This window comes from Equus przewalskii, chromosome 2 (assembly GCF_037783145.1).
Source record: "Equus przewalskii isolate Varuska chromosome 2, EquPr2, whole genome shotgun sequence".
Taxonomy (NCBI): Eukaryota; Metazoa; Chordata; class Mammalia; order Perissodactyla; family Equidae; genus Equus; species Equus przewalskii.
This window is the reverse complement of record NC_091832.1, coordinates 45,496,323-45,515,182: the sequence shown is the minus strand read 5'-3', so window position 1 is coordinate 45,515,182 and position 18,860 is coordinate 45,496,323. Positions and strand designations below refer to the sequence as shown.

Sequence of the window (18,860 nt, the reverse complement as noted above, 5' to 3'; positions counted from 1 at the left end):
TCCTTGACTCCAAATGGCTGTCATTTTGGGAGTAGGAGAAGAGTGCCTTTCTGTGTTCCAGACTCACAGGGAATTCCTGGCTTCTGATTTCCCAGACTGAACCTGAACATTTTTCTGCGTGTTTGTTTCTGCTTGTTCTCTGTGACGGGGGTCTCAGCCTCGTGCTTTGAAAGGCTGTCTCGCACACTTGGGTTAGGATGTCACAAGGATCCCACAGCAAAGCGAAGGGCAGCTGTTGTCCCGGTCGCTTCCTTCTTCCACCAGGAGCTCCCCTCCCCTGTGCCTGCCCCCTGTCAGGCCCTCCTCCCTGCTCTCCTGGCACCCTGGGGCCAAGAGCCCAAAGCCGGCACTGCAGCAGCCCTGGGAGCAAGATGTGGGAGAGGCCCCGCCCCACCTGGCCCGACAGGTGGCTCTGCCATGGAGCTGGGGGTGGACAGCCGTGATTCTCATCAAGCGCCCCATCCTAGTGGGAGAAAGGGGTGCAGACCACTGCCTGAGGGCAACAGACCGCCAAGCAGAGCCGCTGGGTGGGGGAAGGGGGTATTGGGGCCTTTTAATGCATCTATTTGCCTGTTTATTGTTTTTAATAAAGTGGCAGTTAGTGGCATAAAGACAGCGACTGCTGTTGGATTTAGCGACATTCCCCACCACGAAGGCTTTACCACGTGTTCAGAGAGCCCCTGTAGAGCTGGTCCTGGGAGCTCCTGCATTGGCCTCCTCTCGCACCTTCCCTTCCCCCATCAAAATTGCATCGAATTTCCCCAAACTTTGTGGCTGCATAGTTTTAATGGCATGTAGGGGTGGCCGTCTCCCTCCTGCTGGCTCCACTCACACTCTCAGTGGATTTTGAAGGCAGAGCTGAGCCAGCCAGACGGCCAGGTGCTCGGAGGAGATGAGGCCGGACCTCCCCCCTGCCTCTCAGACTCTGTTGAACCCTGAGGGTTGACTCAGAGCTCGCTGGGAGGTGGCTGCCAAGGGAGTTCTGCAGCTGTATCAATGACCAGATGGAGGGGCGGCCACCACGGGACCCCAAGTGAGAAGCAGCCAGCCCAGGGGAGAGACTCGGTCCGGCAGGAAGCAGCTCTGTGAGGCCTGAGAGATGACTGTCACCACACGGCGGGGTACCCTGGCTCGGAGCCCAGGACCCGTGCTCCAAAGTTCTGGGCAACATTTGTAGTAGACATGCATCCTGGTTGGCTCTTCTTTTAATTTCTGAAGCAGGAGCTGATCCCAGCCACGACTGCGCACCAGGGAGCGTCCCCCTGGACTGGCGATTCCCAAGCTGAGTCTCTTCCTTCCCTCCCATAGATGCTCACAAGGGCTGAGGATAGGGTGCTGGATTTGGAGAAGCCGCAGCGAGCAGGCCCATGAGACAGGGGCTCGCTCCTCTCCTGAGCCTACGTTCTGCCGAGTTCCATGGAGACTCGTTTCGCCCGGGGGTTCAGACGCGGCTGTTCTGTGGGAGGAGCGTGCAGGTGTCACGTTGTCTGGGGAACGCTGGGTTCAACCAACTCTCTGAAGTAGGTTTCGTTTCTGGAGGCTTCTCAAAGACGCCTCATGCGTCTCCAGGAGGGAGCTAAGCTTCGTGCACAGGGTCCCTGTTCTGATCGGAGCACAGAACTCTTGCTTTTCTGGAGTGCTGAGCGGGGTCTTTGGGGAACGCAGGGCTGCATCCGCCATAGTCCCTGCAGACAGGGTGCCTTCGGGCTGCCACAGCCACCTCCCTAAATCCCTCTCTCTCTGCAGAGCAAAGCCCATCTGTGCCACATCCCTTCCCTTCGTCCCAGGTGGCAGAGCCCGGGGTTCCTGAAGGGAGAGTCTGAGACGAGGCTCCTGTGTGAGCAGCTCTTTGGGGAAGTGACAGCAGTGTGAGTGAGGCTGGGAAGACCAGGTGGAGCACCTGGTGACGTCTGATGATGCTCTGAGCTCTCTGGATGGGAAGCTGCCCTGCCCCCTCGGGAGCTGTGATCCCCTGTATTGTTGTCAGTGAGGGCTTCCCGCCGCGAGCCTCCAGCCCAGCCCACCCTTCCTGCATGCGGTTCCTTCTCCTTGCCTGAAAGACCATCCCCTCCCCTCTTTGCCCAGAGTGTCGGCTAGCTATGGCCCCAGAAATGCCGTGTAACAAACAGCACCAAATCTCGGGGCACACAACATAAGAGTGTATGTCTCGGCTCCTCTTACGTGCCTGGGGGTTGCCGTCTGTCTGCTGATCTGGGCTGGCTTCAGTTCCCGTGACTGAGGCTGTCAGCTCTGCTCCACGTGTCTCTCATCTGCCAGTGGCTGGCCTGGGCATGTTCTCCTGGCGATGGCAAAGTGCATGAGAGCCAGCCTCACACACGTGCCCGTGTCCAGCCTCTGCTCTCGTTGCTGGCGCAGCCCAGAAGTGACACGGGGAGTGCTGCAAAGTGACACAGCAAAGAGCATGTCTGGGGGTGGACAACTTGGGGCCACAGTGGTGACATATCACTCCCAGGGGATGGTCTTAGTCTCCTTGGGGACCCTCTCTCCAACTTCCTGATTGGTTCTGATACTTCTTATCATTGAAGCTTTGTCGCAGATACAGCGCACTTTCATTTCTGAGTGTGCTTGCTTGGCCTGCCTCTTCAGCTCCTGACTGCGCATGCTCAGGCTGGGGACTGGCCTGCTCTTGTCCCCAACTGCAGCTTAGTGTCCAGCCTGGTGCCTGCACATAGTAGGGCCTCAATAGACAGCTACTGAATGGACACATAGCACTTTTCTATCTAAGAGGGACCCTCAGGAGACACAATGTTTCACTCTTCAATCATGTCTCTTTGGGGGTCTGTCAGGCCCTGCACGAGGATGAGCGAGAGAAATGATGGCGTGGCCGTCTGTGGCCCTACAGGCCCAGCACAGAGACATGGCCCTACCCTATCTCCCTCTGGTGAAGGGCGTGCGGCACCGTCGTCAAGCAGCATAGCTCCTTCCGGGCAGCCTGACGCAGAAGGCGTTCTTGCAAGGGACCCTTGTGGGTCCAGGGGTCCGGGTGCAGCTTCCATCGGAGATCAGGTTCTCAGGGCCGAGTCCCAGACACTGCTCTTTCCTCTACCCAAGACCCCAGGACAGGAGCAGCGATGGTGGGCGGCTCTGTGCTGGGCTAGAGGCTGCCTGTGCTGCGCCTGCGACCTTCTGAGCGATTCTGAAGGGAGGCAGCTCGAAGTTACAGAGCGGAGGTCAGAATGCAAGTAGAACCGGCTTCAAGTGTGATCGAGTCCGTTGTTACGTTTGTTTCTGCCGCACGATCTTGTCTTTGTCTGTGACACACCGACAGCAAGGGGTCTTCTTGCTCGACTTGATCTGAGTGCCCCTCTCGTGCTTGCCCAGCATCCAAGACCTGCTTGCTCCATCCTTCGCCTGGTCTCTGCCTGTAGATGGTGAAGGTCGTGCCCAAATGCCCTGCTCTTGGATGGAGCCTCTAGGTGGGCGTATCCATCTGGGGCCACGGTCAATACGCTGAAACATCACTGAAAATAAGTAGGTGACAAGGACGCAGACCACAGGGAGGTAAATGTCTTGTGGTTTAGTCTCTCGTCTGTCTACTTCAGGTAGGTGATGGGGCACAGGGAATATCTTTTTAGAGAGCCTCAAATGAAAATTAGTGAGACTAAGACCCCTGGGACTGACACTGCGTGGGAGTGGGCCGTGGTGCTCTGAGCATCCTGGGGCTTTCTGAGACAGATGAGACATTGGTCCCCCCGTCTGTTTAGAACATGTTTACCAAGAGTCTGCTGCGGGCCGTGCCCTTACTGTCTCGCTCCGGGAAGGTGGCTGAGCGTCTGCCCAGACTTGGCTGTAATGATACACAGGGTGAAAGGCTCCAGCCCCCGCACACCTACTGTGTGCCAGCGTTGGACCTGGAGTACCATGGCAGCGCCAGGAGCATCATCTGCAGAACAGGACTGTCGAGGTCACGTGGCAAGGATGGCTCCGAGGGAGAGCAGCCAGGCTTTGTGGGGGAGAGCCTCGCCACTTGCTTGGAGGTTTGATCCATTCACCATTTGATGGGCTAAATATAGACTCCGTCGCGATGGTGGGTGCTGGGGCTGCTGGTGAGTAATCCGGTCACAGGCTCTGCAGCTGACACGTGGGACCCAGAGCCCCGGCTGCCAGGCCCAGCTCCGTGGACCGAGCTGCTTTGATAGCAGAAGGAACCTCTGCCCTCTGAAGCGCTGCTCATAGGTGCCACGTGGGTGTCCCTTCCCAGCCCCCCTGACCTCTCTTGTTAGCAAGGAGCGATGCTGGCTTCCCCCAGCACATTCCTTCTCAGCCTGTCATCCTTTGTTGAAATATTCAAATGCTATTGGGAGTTAAGAGAAAGAAATGGGTCATTTCCATGTTGGCTCCTGAGCTCGGAGCTGAATATCAGCTGCTTCTGTTCTTCAGTGATGAGCAGTAAGTTCAGTATGCCTGCGTGTGTGCATGCGTGTGTGTGTGTGCCCGAGAGTCCTGGGAGGAAATGGGGAAAACAGGGGGAGGAGGAGGCAGGGACAGGCTTAAGAAGCCCCGATGCTCATGCTCTGAAGTGTAGAGTCCTGTCCTGTCTCTGGGGGGGGGCTTTGCATTTCCCACGGGACTGGCCTCCTGTTCGGAAACGATGCTGCCTGTAAATGAGCAGGTCTGATCCCCACGCCTGGGGCGGCCGGGTCCAAGGCTCGGAGGCACATTTCCTGGGACCTGATTCAGCATCCCCGTCTCTGCTACCCACCGACTGTGAGTCTGAGGGACCCGATGGATGGATGGGTCCTGGCTTCCATGTGTAACCCACTCTCAGAGCCGTGAAATGCAGTTCAGAAATGCGTATAAAGCCTCCGCTGCTTTCCACAAGGGTGACTTTGCAGGCTTGACTTTCCGGATCCGTATGACCACACGGTGGGAGAGGTCCATGAGAAGAGTGGGTGGGCAGGGTCATGGAGGGTCAGCCCTCGCTCCTCCCAGCTGCCCACTCGTGCCCCAGCCAGTGCCACACACAACAGTGCCCACCCTGGGATGCTCGGGCATCCTCTAGGGCAAGACCCCAAACTTTTCCTTAAAGGACCAGACAGCAAACATTTTAGGCTTTCAGGTCTCAACCCTGCGGTTGTAGAATAAAGGCAGGCTTGGCTGATGTGTAAGTGAATAGACGTGGCCATGTGCCAATAACTTATTTACAAAATCTGGCTGCATGTGGCCCGAGGGCCCTAGGTTTCTGACCTCAACCCAAAGAGCGGAGAGACACAGAATCTCGGCCCCTCGGAGGAAGGGCTGCCGACTCAGGATCTGCATTTACCAGCATCTCTGGAGGATTTGCTGGCGTGGGCAGAGAGGAGCGGGGCTGCACAGGCCCAGCCCGAGTGCCACACAGGAGAAGAAACTGCACTCACGGGGGCTTCCTGTGCCCTGGGCGTGCGGCCGTCGATGCGGCTGCATCCTCTGCAGAAATCCTCCCTCCATCTTTTTGCAAATGAGGAAACTGAGGCAAAGTGGGTGTATTAATTTCCTGGGGCTGCCGTGACAAATTACCACAAACCAAGTGGCTTAAAACAACCGAAATGTGTTCTCTCCCAGTTCAGGAGGCCAGAAGCCAAAATCAAGCTGTCGGCAGCCCCACCTCCCTCCAGAGGCCCAGGGGAGGATCCTTCCAGCCTTTCCTGGCTTCTGGGGGCCACCGGCAATCTTTGGCTTGTGGCCGCGTGGCTCCATCTGTGCCTCCACCTTCATGTGGATTTCTTCCCTGTGTCTGTGTCCTCTTCTGTCTCTTACAAGGACACCAGCTTTTGGATTGAGGGCGCACCTTGAATCTAGGATGATTTCATCTCAAGATCCTTAGGTAATTGATTAAATTTGTGAAGACTCTATTTGCCAATAAGGTTCCAGGTGGACATGAATTGTGGGGGGCACCGGCCAATCCACTACAGAGAAACCAAGTCACTTGTCCGGGGGCTGGACGCCCAGGTCCTGGTGCCATCTGTCGCAGGGCCCACAGAGTGTGCAGTTAAGATGGTGGCTCTGGAGTCAGCTGTGAAGCGGGTCATGATGTTGTGAATACACAGCAAGGGCATGGGCCCCTTTGCCTCTCACTGATGCCCCCAGGCACCCGAGCCTTCAGAAGGCATTCCAGCTCCGAGGGAGAGTTGGCTTCCACGGCTGCCATGACCGCGTACCACAGTGTAAACAGCGCAATTTACCGGCTCACAGTCTGGAGGCCGGAAGCCGGAGATCGAGGTGTCTGCAAGCTCTGCAGAGGATGCTCCAGGCCACTCTGCTGGCTTTTGGTGGTTCCTTGGCTGGTGGCAGCCTCACACCAGTCTTCCTCCTGTGTGCCTATCTGTCCCCAAATGTCTCCTTTTTGGAAGGACACCAGTCATTTTGGATTTGAGGCCCGCCCTGCTCCCAGTACAACCTTATCTTAACTCAACCCATTACATCTGCAGCTACCCTCTTTCCAAATCAAGTCACATTCTGAGGTACTGGGGGGCTAGGACTTCAACACATGAATTTGTAGGGGGTCACAATTTGACCCAGGGCGTGGAGTTTCCCAAGCTCTCTGCCCACCACGTCCCACCCAGGTCTGAAAGGGCAGTGCTTGCCGCGGAGCAAGCTGAGCTGTGGTCGAGAGATGATGCTGAGAAGTGGAGGTAGATGGATGCTTTGGTTGGAGTCTGGATCTGGCTGCTGTGTGACTGTGTGACTGTTTCAGCCCCTAGGCTCCCTCTGCCTCCCCGCCCGTGGCTCCGTGCTCTCAAATTCAGAGGAGTCTCCAAGTGCAAAGAAAGTTTCCTTGTCCAAGGGATCTGCTCTGCAATGTGGTCAACCCAGGGATGGGACAGCTTTAGCTGAGCCTAACGTCAGGGGATATGAGTCCAAGGGCAAGTCCCTTTGGAAGGCCCAGCCAGCAGGGTTTGTACCACGATCCCCAGGTGCTCCCTGGACTGTGGCGCCACGGCCACTGACCATCCACCTATGGAGAAGGGGCCACTGTGCTCCAACAGGTTGTTCAGGGGAGACACTAAAGGCACGGGCCCCAGAGCAAGGCTTCTTGGATCTGAGTCCCCTGTTTGCTGGGTCTTAGCTGTGTGTGCAGTAAATAGTCAACCTTGCTCAAAGAAATGTCCTTGACTTCAGCTCCTGGAGGTCACCTCTAAGCCCTGGAAAGATCCTGCCTGATAAGAATGTCTTTGTTTACCTGGGGGCCTTGGACTATAGGATGTCAGCTCTACCTCTAAAGGGGCAGGAGACTAAGACCAGCCACGCAGGAGGTCGACTATGTCCACCTGATGGAGCCCCACCAAAGACTGGACACCCAGGCTCAGGGGAGCTCCTGGCTGGTGACACTTGGGCGTGTGGTCACTGTCATCACTGGGAGGAGCTGGTGCTGTGACATTCCTCCCTGGGAGAGGATGGCTACAAGCCCGCGCCTGGTCTCTCCTGAACTCTGCCCCACGTGCCTCTTCCCGTTGCTGACTTGAGTCTGTATCCTTTCCCTGTAATAAGCCGTGACTGCAGTGTAACAGCTTTCTTCAATTCTGTGGGTCCTTCCAGGGAATTATTCAACCTGAGGGTGGTCTTGCACCATGTAACCTCGAGAAACCCCCTTAACCTCCCTGTGGCAATGGGGGCATCTTTGTGCCCATGTCGTGGGGTTGTGGTGAGCTGTGTGTGAACTAGTTCACTTGGAAGGACATGTGGCGCCCGCTCCCAGTAGGATGAGCATCAGTTCATGATGTGGACTGACTCTCCAACAGCCGGAATCAGGCCTGCAGGCCCCTCCCAGCCCGCCTGTGCTATCCCTGAGGAAGGGCTGAAGGGAGAGAAGGGCACATGGGGGGAAAGGACCACATTTCTCACTGTGTGGCCACATGGGGTGTGATCAAGGGACATTTCTGACTCGCTAACCACAGGCTTCCACACTGATGGTGTCCCAGTGAATCAATTCAGATGGTGTGATGTGGGCTTGTGACTCAGATGCCCATTTCTTGATGTCGTTCATGCATTTCTCCCATTAGCCTCCCATGACAACCTCAGGACCACTGACATTTTGGGCTGGATCATTCTTTCTTATGGGGTCATCCTGTGCATTGCAGGATCCTGCCAGCATCGTTGGCCCCCACCCTCAGATGCCAATAGAATCACCCCACCTTCTGTGTGACAGTCAGAAATGTCTCCACACATGGCTGGATGTCCAGGGTGAGGACCACTGCTGCCACCTGACTCTGAGGTCCTTTTGGGGTGATTCCTTGAGGACTCACTTTCACCGTGTAGTGGGGACAAAGCCGAGTCCTGTGAGACATCAGCACAGCTGTTTCCCCGGTGGTGTTCTGTGCTCTCTGAGGATGATCCTGCCCTGAGCTGGAGGGATTTCCAGTGAGAGGAGGCTTGTCTCAATGGGCCTCGCTCGAGCTCCTCCATGAGTCACCCCATGGAACGCTCTGTAGGGTCACTCAGGAAATGGCATGGCTTTGTGCCCCTGCCACCAAAGCTGGTGGCCTTATTTGTCTGTGAACATCCCAGTTTTAGAAGGTGAATTTTCCTCAACATCCTGCCCCCACCCCCAAGGTGGCCTACTGCCTCAGAACGAGCCTAAACCTCGGCGTAAACCCTGCAGCATAAACCTGCTCAGGAAGGTCGACTGGCCTCTTGCCTGTCCCAGGGGACAGTGTGAGCGTCACCACGTTCCAGAGGCTGTTTGTCAAGGGCGAACTGAGGAGTCATCGTTCTGCAGCCTTTGTGGAAAAGGAACGGTTTCTTTGCAACAGAGTCACCACTTTGAACACCCATTGTCACCTCTCACCTGTCAACCCCCTGAAGACGCACATCCTTGGATCCACTGGCCGCTGAGTCTTTGTTCCGACAGCGCAGGCACATGGGATCCCTGCATTGTGAGATGAGCGGCTGTAAACACGAAAACGTCGTCCCTTTGCTTCGGTGAATTCCAGGGCCGTTGTTCCTGCCTTCACCCAAGCGTCCCAGCCAGGTGTGCCACTCACCCCTCTCAAGGGCTAGAAAAGAAGGCCCTCAATGGGGTTGTTTTTGTCATGGACAACGGCCCATGTTTCGTTTAATAGGAAATTCGTCCAGACCCAGAGATGGATTACCAACTTCCACATCAATCTTCGGGGCCTGATCTTATTACAAACCACCACAAATATAACCATAAAAGCACTATTGATTGATGCAGAGCTTGGTAATCCATCTGTCCCCATCCATTATTCCGGGTATAATTTTTCATTATCTGGATGGCAGCTGATTCCTAGCGCATTAGTATACAGTGGCAATTACCAGGAGCAGAAAGAACCCCTAAATTAGCAGGAACAATAACACCTGTCAGGAAAGGGAGGCAAGAGTCCCCGCACAGCATGCTCCGCACTCTGGGGCCTTGTCTGAATTGCAAAGAGTTTGAAGATGGATTTGATATTGACCTTGGAAGTGGAGGGGAGAAAGTTTTGTTTGTTGTTTTCCCCTTTCTTGGGGGTATGAAGTGTATGTTCCCTTAAGGTGACATCATGATCAACCCAATCACGGCCCACCTGGCAGCTAGCATAGACCCTGTTGGAGGATGGCCTTGCCCAGGGTCAGTGGGGTTTATGGGACAGATGGTCCTGCCTGCGTTACTTAGTGACCACCAGAGGTTGACCCGAGGGAACGTGATTTAAGGTGTGATTGCTGAGAGAAATTAGTAAGGATGGAGAGCGGCTGGGGAGATGTCCTCCTAAGAACGGGGCCCTTTGCATGAGGCAGGCAGCGCTGTCCATGGACCGTCACCACAGTGATTGCAGGATCTCCACGGCCTTGTCTTTTGCAAGATGCGGTTTCTTGTCAACCTTCATGGAGAAAATTGAGAGATACATGGCTGAAAGATTTCTGAGCGTCACTGGAAGGAGCAAATGGGTAAAATTCTCCCTGAGATTCAGTTTCCAAAAAGCAAGAATCCTTTCTGATTGAGCTCTTAAGGGGGACCGTCACACGAAGTGATCTGTCCTCGCGTCGACTTCACGTGAACAAACCCAGTGGGGCGAAGCTGCCCGCTGCTGGGTTTTATGGCCCAACTTGATAAGATAGTAGCTGTGTCTGTCTTTGAAATCACCTTGTCAGCGGCCAGTGAAAATCTCGAAAGACGGTAAACCTTTGAAGATGGAGTGTGAAGGTTCTAGCGTTCAGAACCAAAGGATTGTGGTCTGAGTCCCAGCTTTAACTAGCCATTCGAAATGATGCATTCTTTTATTTAATTTGTAAGCCCAGCCACCTTCAATTATTCACCCAAATCAGGTGTCCTCAAACTGTAGCCCATGAGCCAAATCTGACCTCTGTCTGTTTATATAAATAAAGATTTATTAGAACACAGCCATTTGTTTGCCTACTGTCCGTGGCTGCTCTTGCGCTATCACGGCAGCGTTGAGAAACGGTGACAGAGACCGTGCTCCCCTCAAAACCTAAAATATTTACTATATGGACCTTTAGGGCAAGCTTTGCCTGCCCAGGATCCATGCGAAGACTTAAGGGTCTTACACAGGTGGGGAAATGACTCCTGGCATTTGGGGAGGACTAGATGCCAGGACAGAAATGCTGCGCAACTTCTTGCGTCTTGTTCTGCTCTCTTCTTAGTAGCTGACCCCTTGAGGACAGGAAATGGTGAAGCATCCTTATGGATTTTCCATCTTCCAACCTGCTTCCTACAAACATCGTTCTTACCACCTGTCAGAAGCGTGGGGCCTGTGGGGTCCACTGGTAGCCATTGATTCCTTACACTGGAGCCCAGCGGCCCATCAAGAGCCACAGGCCAGGCGGCGAAGCACAAGGCCAGTTGCTTTGCAAGCCAAGTATGTGAGGAGTAGTGAGCTGTTACCTCTAACCAATTTTATTGCCAGGAAGTGGCCACAGATGTGTTCGATTTGGACTTAGATATTTGGTTTTCACCAGGACCCCAGAGCAGAGAATTGCCCTTGACCCTGGCTCTGCCGAATGACTATGGGAAAGTCATTTTACTCCTTTGAGTATCAGGCAGGTGCGAAACTGCAGATGGGCGATGTGTTAAATTGATCACGTGTGTGAAGACTTAGCAAGGTGCCTGGGGTAGAGAAGTCTTTCCAGAAAGCGTAGTCGTTATACTATTGTATTTCTGCCCAGATGATCTTAGTTGGTTATGAACCCACATACCGTTTCCTCCAATTGTTGATTTGGCAAGTCCTACAGAGAAACTCACGCAGAAGGCAGGAGAAGGGCCTCCAACACAGGGCAAACATTGGGGTTATGTTGTTCCCTTTCTGCCTCTTCCCTGGTTTTTATTCTCTGCTTTTCAGATGTAGACTCAGTGAGTCCCACAGCTGCTGTTGTAAGGCGCTGTGTCAGGCCGTGCATGGCAGGGAGGGGTGGCTATAAGGATGATGGAGGTTTGCCTTTTCTTAAGGGGCTCAGAGACTCCTGAGGACCTCAGGCAAAGGTGTGGGCTTCTATTCTTCCAGTCGTAGGTGAGGGCTCCCTGGAGCTGCTGTTTTCCCCTCAGGGCCTCAGTTTCTTTGATCCATCAGAAGAAGAGAGTCAGTGCTTTCCTGTTCTCACCCGCAGGGGGAATGGGAGGGAATGAGCCATCTGAGCCACAGCTGGTCACGGACTCTTCCCTCCCAAGGGGTTTGGCCGCCGCACATGTTCACCCCACAGAAGAATCCCCTTAGTAAGAAGAGGAAAGGTCAAAGCTTGGACCTCCTCTGGCCCTGCCGAGGCCGGGGAATGGACGAGAGTGCTCTGCTGTTGCAGGGGGTCGCTCAGTGCCTCTAGCTGGGCATGGCCCCGTAGGTGAACAGGTCCCCACACTCCTGTTGGCTCACTCCCACTCACTGTGCTCTTTGACATTACCCACCCCTCAGCTGTTGAATTCTCCTGACCCAGAAGACGGCAGATTTAGCACAAGAAACCAAGGTTTATTTCTTGCCGTGGAGATTGGGGTGTGACCTGCCTAGAGAGGGCTGAGGGGCTTTGGGCATGGGCCCGCGGCGCTCCCCGAGGGCTCTGTCCCTGAGGAGGTGGTGGGGCTCAGGCACCCGCCTCCATGATTTAGAAGCTTGTTCTCCCCCAGGAACATAGAGGGGAGAGGGGCCAGCCTCTGCCTCAGAAGTAGTGAGGCTGGCAGGTCAAAGCCAAAACTTAGACGAATAAAGTCCGAGCTTGGAATCGTACAACACTACTGCTCTTAGGATGGCCTTGGAGCCCACAGGTCTTGCTGACCCAAGGAGTTTACATAAACCTGCCCAGAGTTCTCACTTCCGTTAATGATGACAAAAGGCAGTATCTGCCTTTGAGAGTTGTGGGCAGGAGTAAATGGGATAATACACACCTGACGATTGCTACCACTTGTTGAGCATGCTATGATTATCTTCATCACTATCATCGTCATCACCATCCTCATCACCATCAGCATCATCGTCACCATCATCACCATCATCAGCATCACCATCATCATCATCATCGTCATCACCACCATCACCATCACCATCGTCACCAGCATCCTTCTCATCAAAGGAAGCACAGACACAGGATGGAGAGTGAGGGGAGACTGAGCAGCCATCCTCCCTGGTTGTTCATTAAACTAGACATCCTTTTCAGCCTCCCTCTGCCAACAAAGTCTGAGTTGGGTCTCTGGGAAGCTGGTGAATAAACAGGGATTACTGAGGCTGGTGGGCCCTCCATTGTTGGTGAGATTGAGGGTGGCCCCTGTGGCATAGCTAGCTTTCAGCGCCATTGGCAAGCTGATTTGGCAGTCCTAGAGGAGAAGGAAAGCTGGCCTAGAAGTTTCTAGCAGATGCCGCCAATTGGGCACAACTGAATAGCAAACCATTGGCCAGAACCAGCAGTGAGTGCTGCCCCTTTAAAACATGGCACCAGAGCAGCTGTTTGCTGAGGGTGGCACCACAGCTGAATTGGTCAAAACTGTCACTACCTGGCACTCAGCAGGTGCTCAATAAATGGTTCTGGAATCAAAGGATGGAAGAGTGAATGAAGGGAGGCCCACGACGTCCGTGTACGCGCCCCAGTTCTCCTGGTGGTGCTCATCCTGTGGGCTCAGGATGAGATTCCCTCGTGAGAACGAGAAACAGCTCGGAAGAGAGGTGAACAGGAAGGGAAAGCTTGCTTTCTGGCCTCACCAACTTTGCATCGTTTGTTAGAATTCCCCCCACGAGGCTCCTCGTCAGTAGAGAGGTAACATCTGTTTGCGAGACTGTGTCCTTGGGAGGCCGCCAGAAAACGCTTCCCGTCTGAAGCCCTCCACAGGGGAACACGTGCGGCGTGCTCTCGCCCCAGGACCCCTCAGGTGTGATGGGTGGGTCTCTGCAAATGGGCATCAGGATGGGGAGCCAGGCGTGGAGGGGGACCGGTGCTCCAGCGGGGATCGGCACTTCTGTGGGGTGAGGCGCAGCCCCTCACAGCCTCCATTGCCCGGCCCTTTGGGTGTGGCTCTCGCTGACAGCAGGAAGGCTGGGCCAGATCTCTGGACCTTCCCAATGGTCCTAACTGACCAGTGGAGTCCGCCGGCAGGGGCCCTTAGAGTCCGTGTCCCGGGAAAGATGTGGCAGATGTCTCGTCAGGAGGAACATGGGGGGCTGGAGGTGGGAGCTGCTGCCAGCCTGCCTTTCCTCCCCACCCTGTGTCTGTGGCTGCTGGGAGGTGGTTCAGGGGGCGGGGGGCAGAGGGAGAGTACGGGAGAGAGTTCCTGTCCCCGGCTGCCCATGTGTGGGGTTCACAGACAGCTCAGCTGGGGCTCTGGCTGCCCTGTTTCTGGAGTGGCTGGTCCTTCTGTCCCTGTCCTATTGTTTCTGCTGCCTCTGTACCACCACCACGCGCACGCACACAGAGCAAGGACAGGGCGGCGAGGCCAGACCGCCGATGCTCCTCTGAGCCTTCAGGAAGCATCAGCCACTGGACCTGGAACTTTTATTCCCTGGAACCTCATCAGGCAGTGAACTTCTTACAGAAAACTCTGGAAAGAGAGGCTGTTTCCCAGTGATCCAAGTGCCTGCGTCTGCAAGGCTGTCAGCACATGTGTCCCGCTCCCTCATCTTTCCAAGAAGTCCGGGGCCATCCTGGCTCCTCCTGGGTCCAGCCAAACCCGGCTCCCACTCGCAAACCAGCTGCGCTGGTGCTTAGAATGGAGGAGCAGGCTTACCCAGGGTGCGAGGAGAGAAAGATGGGGTGACCGGCACTGGGGACGCCTCAGCCAGAGCTTACCTGTGCCAGGTGAGGGGCTCGTGCAGAAAGGACACAGCCTCCCACGGGGTCATGGCTCGCGGAGTGAGAGAGGCTGGGCTGGGGCCTCCCTTCTGAGACTGCGGGTGAGAGCAGCCCCGGTGCCCACAGCCCCTGCCAGGATGTGATGTGGGGCAGGAGAGACCCGAGAGCCTGTCCTGGTCCCAGGCAGCCACCCCACACGGCCCCTTGCCGGGGCGGCTGCAGACTGCAAGTGACAGGACCTGGCGCGTGCACGTCCAGGTTGACAGGAACACGTGTCTCGTCCCCTCGGTCCATCTTCCCGTGTGGTCCGTGCCCCCGCCTGCCCATCCTGTGCCTGGGCTCCTTCATCTCACGGCCCTGGTTTCACAGCTCCCCTCTCCCTTTCTCTGTTCCCAGGTTTGGCTGTCCATCAGATTATCACCATCACCGTCTCCCTCATCATGGTCATAGCTGCCCTGATTACAACTCTTGTCTTAAAAAACTGGTAAGGATCCTCGGCTCCTCTGGCCTGGAAATGGGGGGCTGTGGGCATCCGTGGGGAAGCGTGCACAGAAGGATCAAACCCAACCTGGCCGCTCACAGCCCAGGGAAGGGTTTTTCCATTTGGGCCAGGGACTCCAGCGGCCCCTTCTGCCGTGGCACAGCCCACCCACCTAGGCCCTGGGGCAGCTTGGCCACCACGGGCGCCAGGCTCCCTGACAACTGCCCTGGGGTGTAGCCCCCACTGGGGCTTTCCCTGCAGAACTCGAGCGAGCCCGGGCTTCCTGACACTTCCTCAGGCAGCAGGTTCCTGTCTCCAAAGCCTGTCTCTGGATCCAGGCGCGACCTTTGGGCATCGCCCATCCGGTGCACGACTCTTTTTCTGTGTTTCATACCAGCCGCCTGGACTGGTCCATGCCCGCCCCTTGCTGTCCCAGGCTGTCCCCGCGGCCGGTGCTCGGCCAGCCTCCTTGTATCCATCGTCCCTCTCGCGGCCGCTCTGTGTTTGCCGAACTAGGTTACTGCTTTGCTCCAGGCGGCCTGTCTTTGCCTATTTCCTCCTGAAAATTGGCCTACTTTGAGGTTGGGCTTGCTGGGTGTACACACCTGCTCACCCCTGGGAAGCTCGGGGAGCTGCGGGGTGACCTGTTGCTCACACGCCACAGAGGCCCCGTCTGCGGGCAGCCACTCCTCCAGCAGACGTGGCTCCTTTCATCAGAGCTTGAGCTCCCTCATGGAGCAATAGACCCAAAGGATGCCCTGCTGCCTGCAGGTGTGACAGAAATCAGACAGGGCCGATGGGTGTCGGGGGTGGCAAAACCCCAAAGAGACCTCCCACCAAACTGGCAAGGCCTGGAGCTGCCACCTGATGGCCAGCAAGCCTGAGACCCAGGGCATTTTCTGCGACAGATGACGAGGACGAGACTCAGTTCACAGGGGGCCACTTAGGCAGGAGCTGGCCAGCTGGAGGAGCACTCCAGAGCTCTGGACCGTGTGGACACATGGCAGGACAATCCCATCGAGCATCTTCTTCTTCGTCTTCTTCTTCTTTTGGTGAGGAAGATTGGCCCTGAGCTAACATGTGTGCCAATCTTCCTCTACTTTGTATAGCATGGCTTGATGAGTGGTGTGTAGGTCTGTGCCTGGGATCCAAACCCGAGAACCCCAGGCCGCCGAAACAGAGCACAGACCTAACCACTACACCGCCGGGCTGACCCCTCGTCGAGCATCTTGATGAAGGAAAAGCCCCCTCTCCCAAGGAGACAGCGGACTTTGTGACCCACCATGGAAAGCGGGCCAGCTTCCCCGTGGTTTTCCCACACATTTGGGTTTACAGCCCCTCGAGGGAGACAGTGCAGAGGGTGGATGAGTGGGTTCCATGACCTTGGGGATCCCCTGACTTTTTCATTCATTCACCCTCATTTATGGGGTGGGGCTTCCACACCAGCAGTCGGGATTCCTCTCATTGGGAAGACAAGGCAGAGGCATGTCCACGACTTATGGGGACACAGGCTCAGGCCCCTCCACCCCTTGCAGCACCCTCATTCTGCATCGGCTCTGAGCACAGAGTTGGGGAGAGGAGAAGGGGACCAGGTGCCCAGTGCCCTGATAAGGTTCCCTGGGCTCCCCAAATTTCCTCCCAGCTGTCACCCTCTGTGGGGATGGGTCTCCCGCCCGTCCCTGTGAACTTGCCAGAAGTGACATCCAGGGTGGGGAGGGCTCATTGATTGTCTGCTCCATCAAATCCCTTGGCTGAGAAGGGTGGGATTCCCATGTGTGTCCTTGGGGACGTCTGGAAGCCTTCGTGGTCCAGAGGAATGGGACATGGAAGCAGGTGTCCATGGGACACTTGGGATGGTTCTCTCCATAGACCAGACTGGAGGGGAAGGACAGACAATCCCACGTCGTTTCCAACTTGTGGGCAGGGGAGGGGCTGAGCACACGGGCTCTCAACTTCCCAACTCTCCCCAAAGATAGTGAAGTAGTCTGCTCCAAAATGAACAGTCGGGCCACCCCAGCTTGTACTCAAGGGCTTCCCCATGAGCACCAGCAGCGTTGATCCCATCAAGGTGTTCCTGGGGAAACCGAGTCAGCATCACTGTCCAGCTGACCTTCTTTGGCCAGACAAGGCCTCAGCTCTGGGGTAACACAGCTCAACTGCTCACTTCATAATCCTCCTTGCAATAATGACAACATTTAAAATTTAAATCTTATTTAAAAAAAAGAGCTGATTGCTTGATTGGGGTTGATCTTTCTGAAGAGGCTGGGAATTACCGTTTAATATTAAATGATGTATAATTAATGCCTGGAGACGAAGGTTCCACCGTTTAGCGCTGGAGTCATGTTCCCGGGCGGGCTTCAGCATCTGCCCGCCCCCACCCCCCACCCCACCCCGACTTGTGTGTCTTCCAGCTGTGCCCAAAGCGGGAACACTCGTAGGAACAGCCACCAGCGGAAAATCAACCAGCAGGAGGAAAGCTGCCAGAACCTGACGGACTTCACCCCCGCCCGGGTGCCCAGCAGCCTGGACATCTTCACGGCCTATAACGAGACCCTGCAGTGCTCGCACGAGTGTGTCCGGGCGTCCGTGCCTGTGTACACCGACGAGACGCTGCACCCAACGGGGGAGTACAAATCCACGTTTAACGGGAACCGGTAAGCTCATGCTTGGGCCAGCCCCGGCCGCTGCAAACCGCTGGTGGCACCGCATTGTCACGGGGGCTGTTGATCCATGTGAGGCATCCTTCCCATCTCTTTAAGGGCCTGAGCAAGTGCAGGAAGGCAATTTGGTGAAACAAGAGGGGCAGGGTAGACATGCACAGGTGTTTCTCCCCCCAGAGAGAGAAGGCTGCGGCAGCCAGCGTTCGCTTGGATAGTGGACACAAACGCGTTCCCCAGCACTCAGTGCCACCTGGCGAGACCGGCGTCATGGTGCAGCCAGCTCTGCTGTACTGGGCCTCCTAAATATCAACAAACCCTGATGGATGGCTCCCCGGTCAGCATCTCTGAACCCCATCAATAAAATGTCAGCAGCAAATCTAGCAAAACTATCAAATACCAACCAGACTCCTGGTTATTAAATGCTCTTTTTTATTAATCATGTGTAATCTCTCAGAGAAGCCATGGCCCTAAGACCATCCCTGGGAATATTGAAGAAACCCTTGAGTCAGCTTCTGAAGGTTTATCCGGAATTAGATTAAAACATCAATAAGCTATTTTTTTAAGTGAGCATGCATTCATGCATCATTTTGTAAAGTAAAAAAAAAAAAATTCTCCAACAACTTAAAAAGCTTAGGAAGAAATGAGTAGGAACCAGGCTGCCTTGAAGGGCTGTCTGTCAGCAGCAGGACCCACAGCCGGGGACACTGCCTGGGGTGCCCAGAAGGGTCCCCGGAACCATGGTCGAGGGGGCGCAGGGTCACCGGCTCGCTGGCCCCTGGTTTACTCGCTCATCAGGGGAGGCAGAGCCCTGGGAGCGAGGGCCGCCTGTAGCCACAGTGCCTGCGCTTAACGTGTCCGTCCTGCCCACGAGAAGAGCGAATGCTCCTTCAATTACTTCTAGCCACTCCTATTCTCCCATCTCCACGCTGGACGCTGCCGTCTTCTCTGTCTGAGAGGCTCCCTTCCCGGAGGAGGAGAATGGACAGCAGAAACCTCAGAACCATCCTTCTAAACAAACTACTTTCCTTTCACTCAGCAGCATTTGGGGAGCACATTGGTTGCATCCCAGCCTTCCAGAAGGCCGAGTTCACAGAGAATTGGCAAAAGGATTTTCAAACCATTCCACTGAACGTGTGTGTCGGTTTGGGTGTGAATCCTGGCGAACCAGGGCTTCAGCCTTGGGGGCTGTGGAGGGGTCATTGTTCCTCTCTGTCCCACTCTCCGCCCCTGTGTCCTGGGTGGCATGAGAGCCCTGTCCACGTGCAGGACGGGCACGGCTGGCGCTCCTCCGCCCTGGCTCGGAACATCGGGCGGAACCGGTTCTTGCTTGTTGGCGGAAGGTACTGCCCTGTTGGCTCCCCCTGGCCTTGGGAAATGGAAGCTTAGTCTCAAAGGTGACAAAATACAGGGCAGCCGTTTCAGGGCTCAGGCCCTGCCTCTAAGCGAGAACGTGGGTGGAACTCCTGCTCTCTCAGGCAGAGACACGGGGCTTTGTGCTTGTCCCA

General features: G+C 55.6%; 1 protein-coding gene across 1 annotated transcript in view; it reads left to right on the top strand.

Annotated features, from left to right (window-relative positions):
* Positions 1–18,860, top strand: part of AJAP1 (adherens junctions associated protein 1) — a 128,595-nt gene that overhangs the window by 100,957 nt on the left and 8,778 nt on the right. The window contains exons 3-4 of the mRNA XM_070604109.1: positions 14,611–14,698; positions 17,107–17,349. Of these exons, the coding sequence (XP_070460210.1) occupies positions 14,611–14,698; positions 17,107–17,349 (331 nt within the window). The remainder of the gene's footprint in view (positions 1–14,610; positions 14,699–17,106; positions 17,350–18,860) is intronic.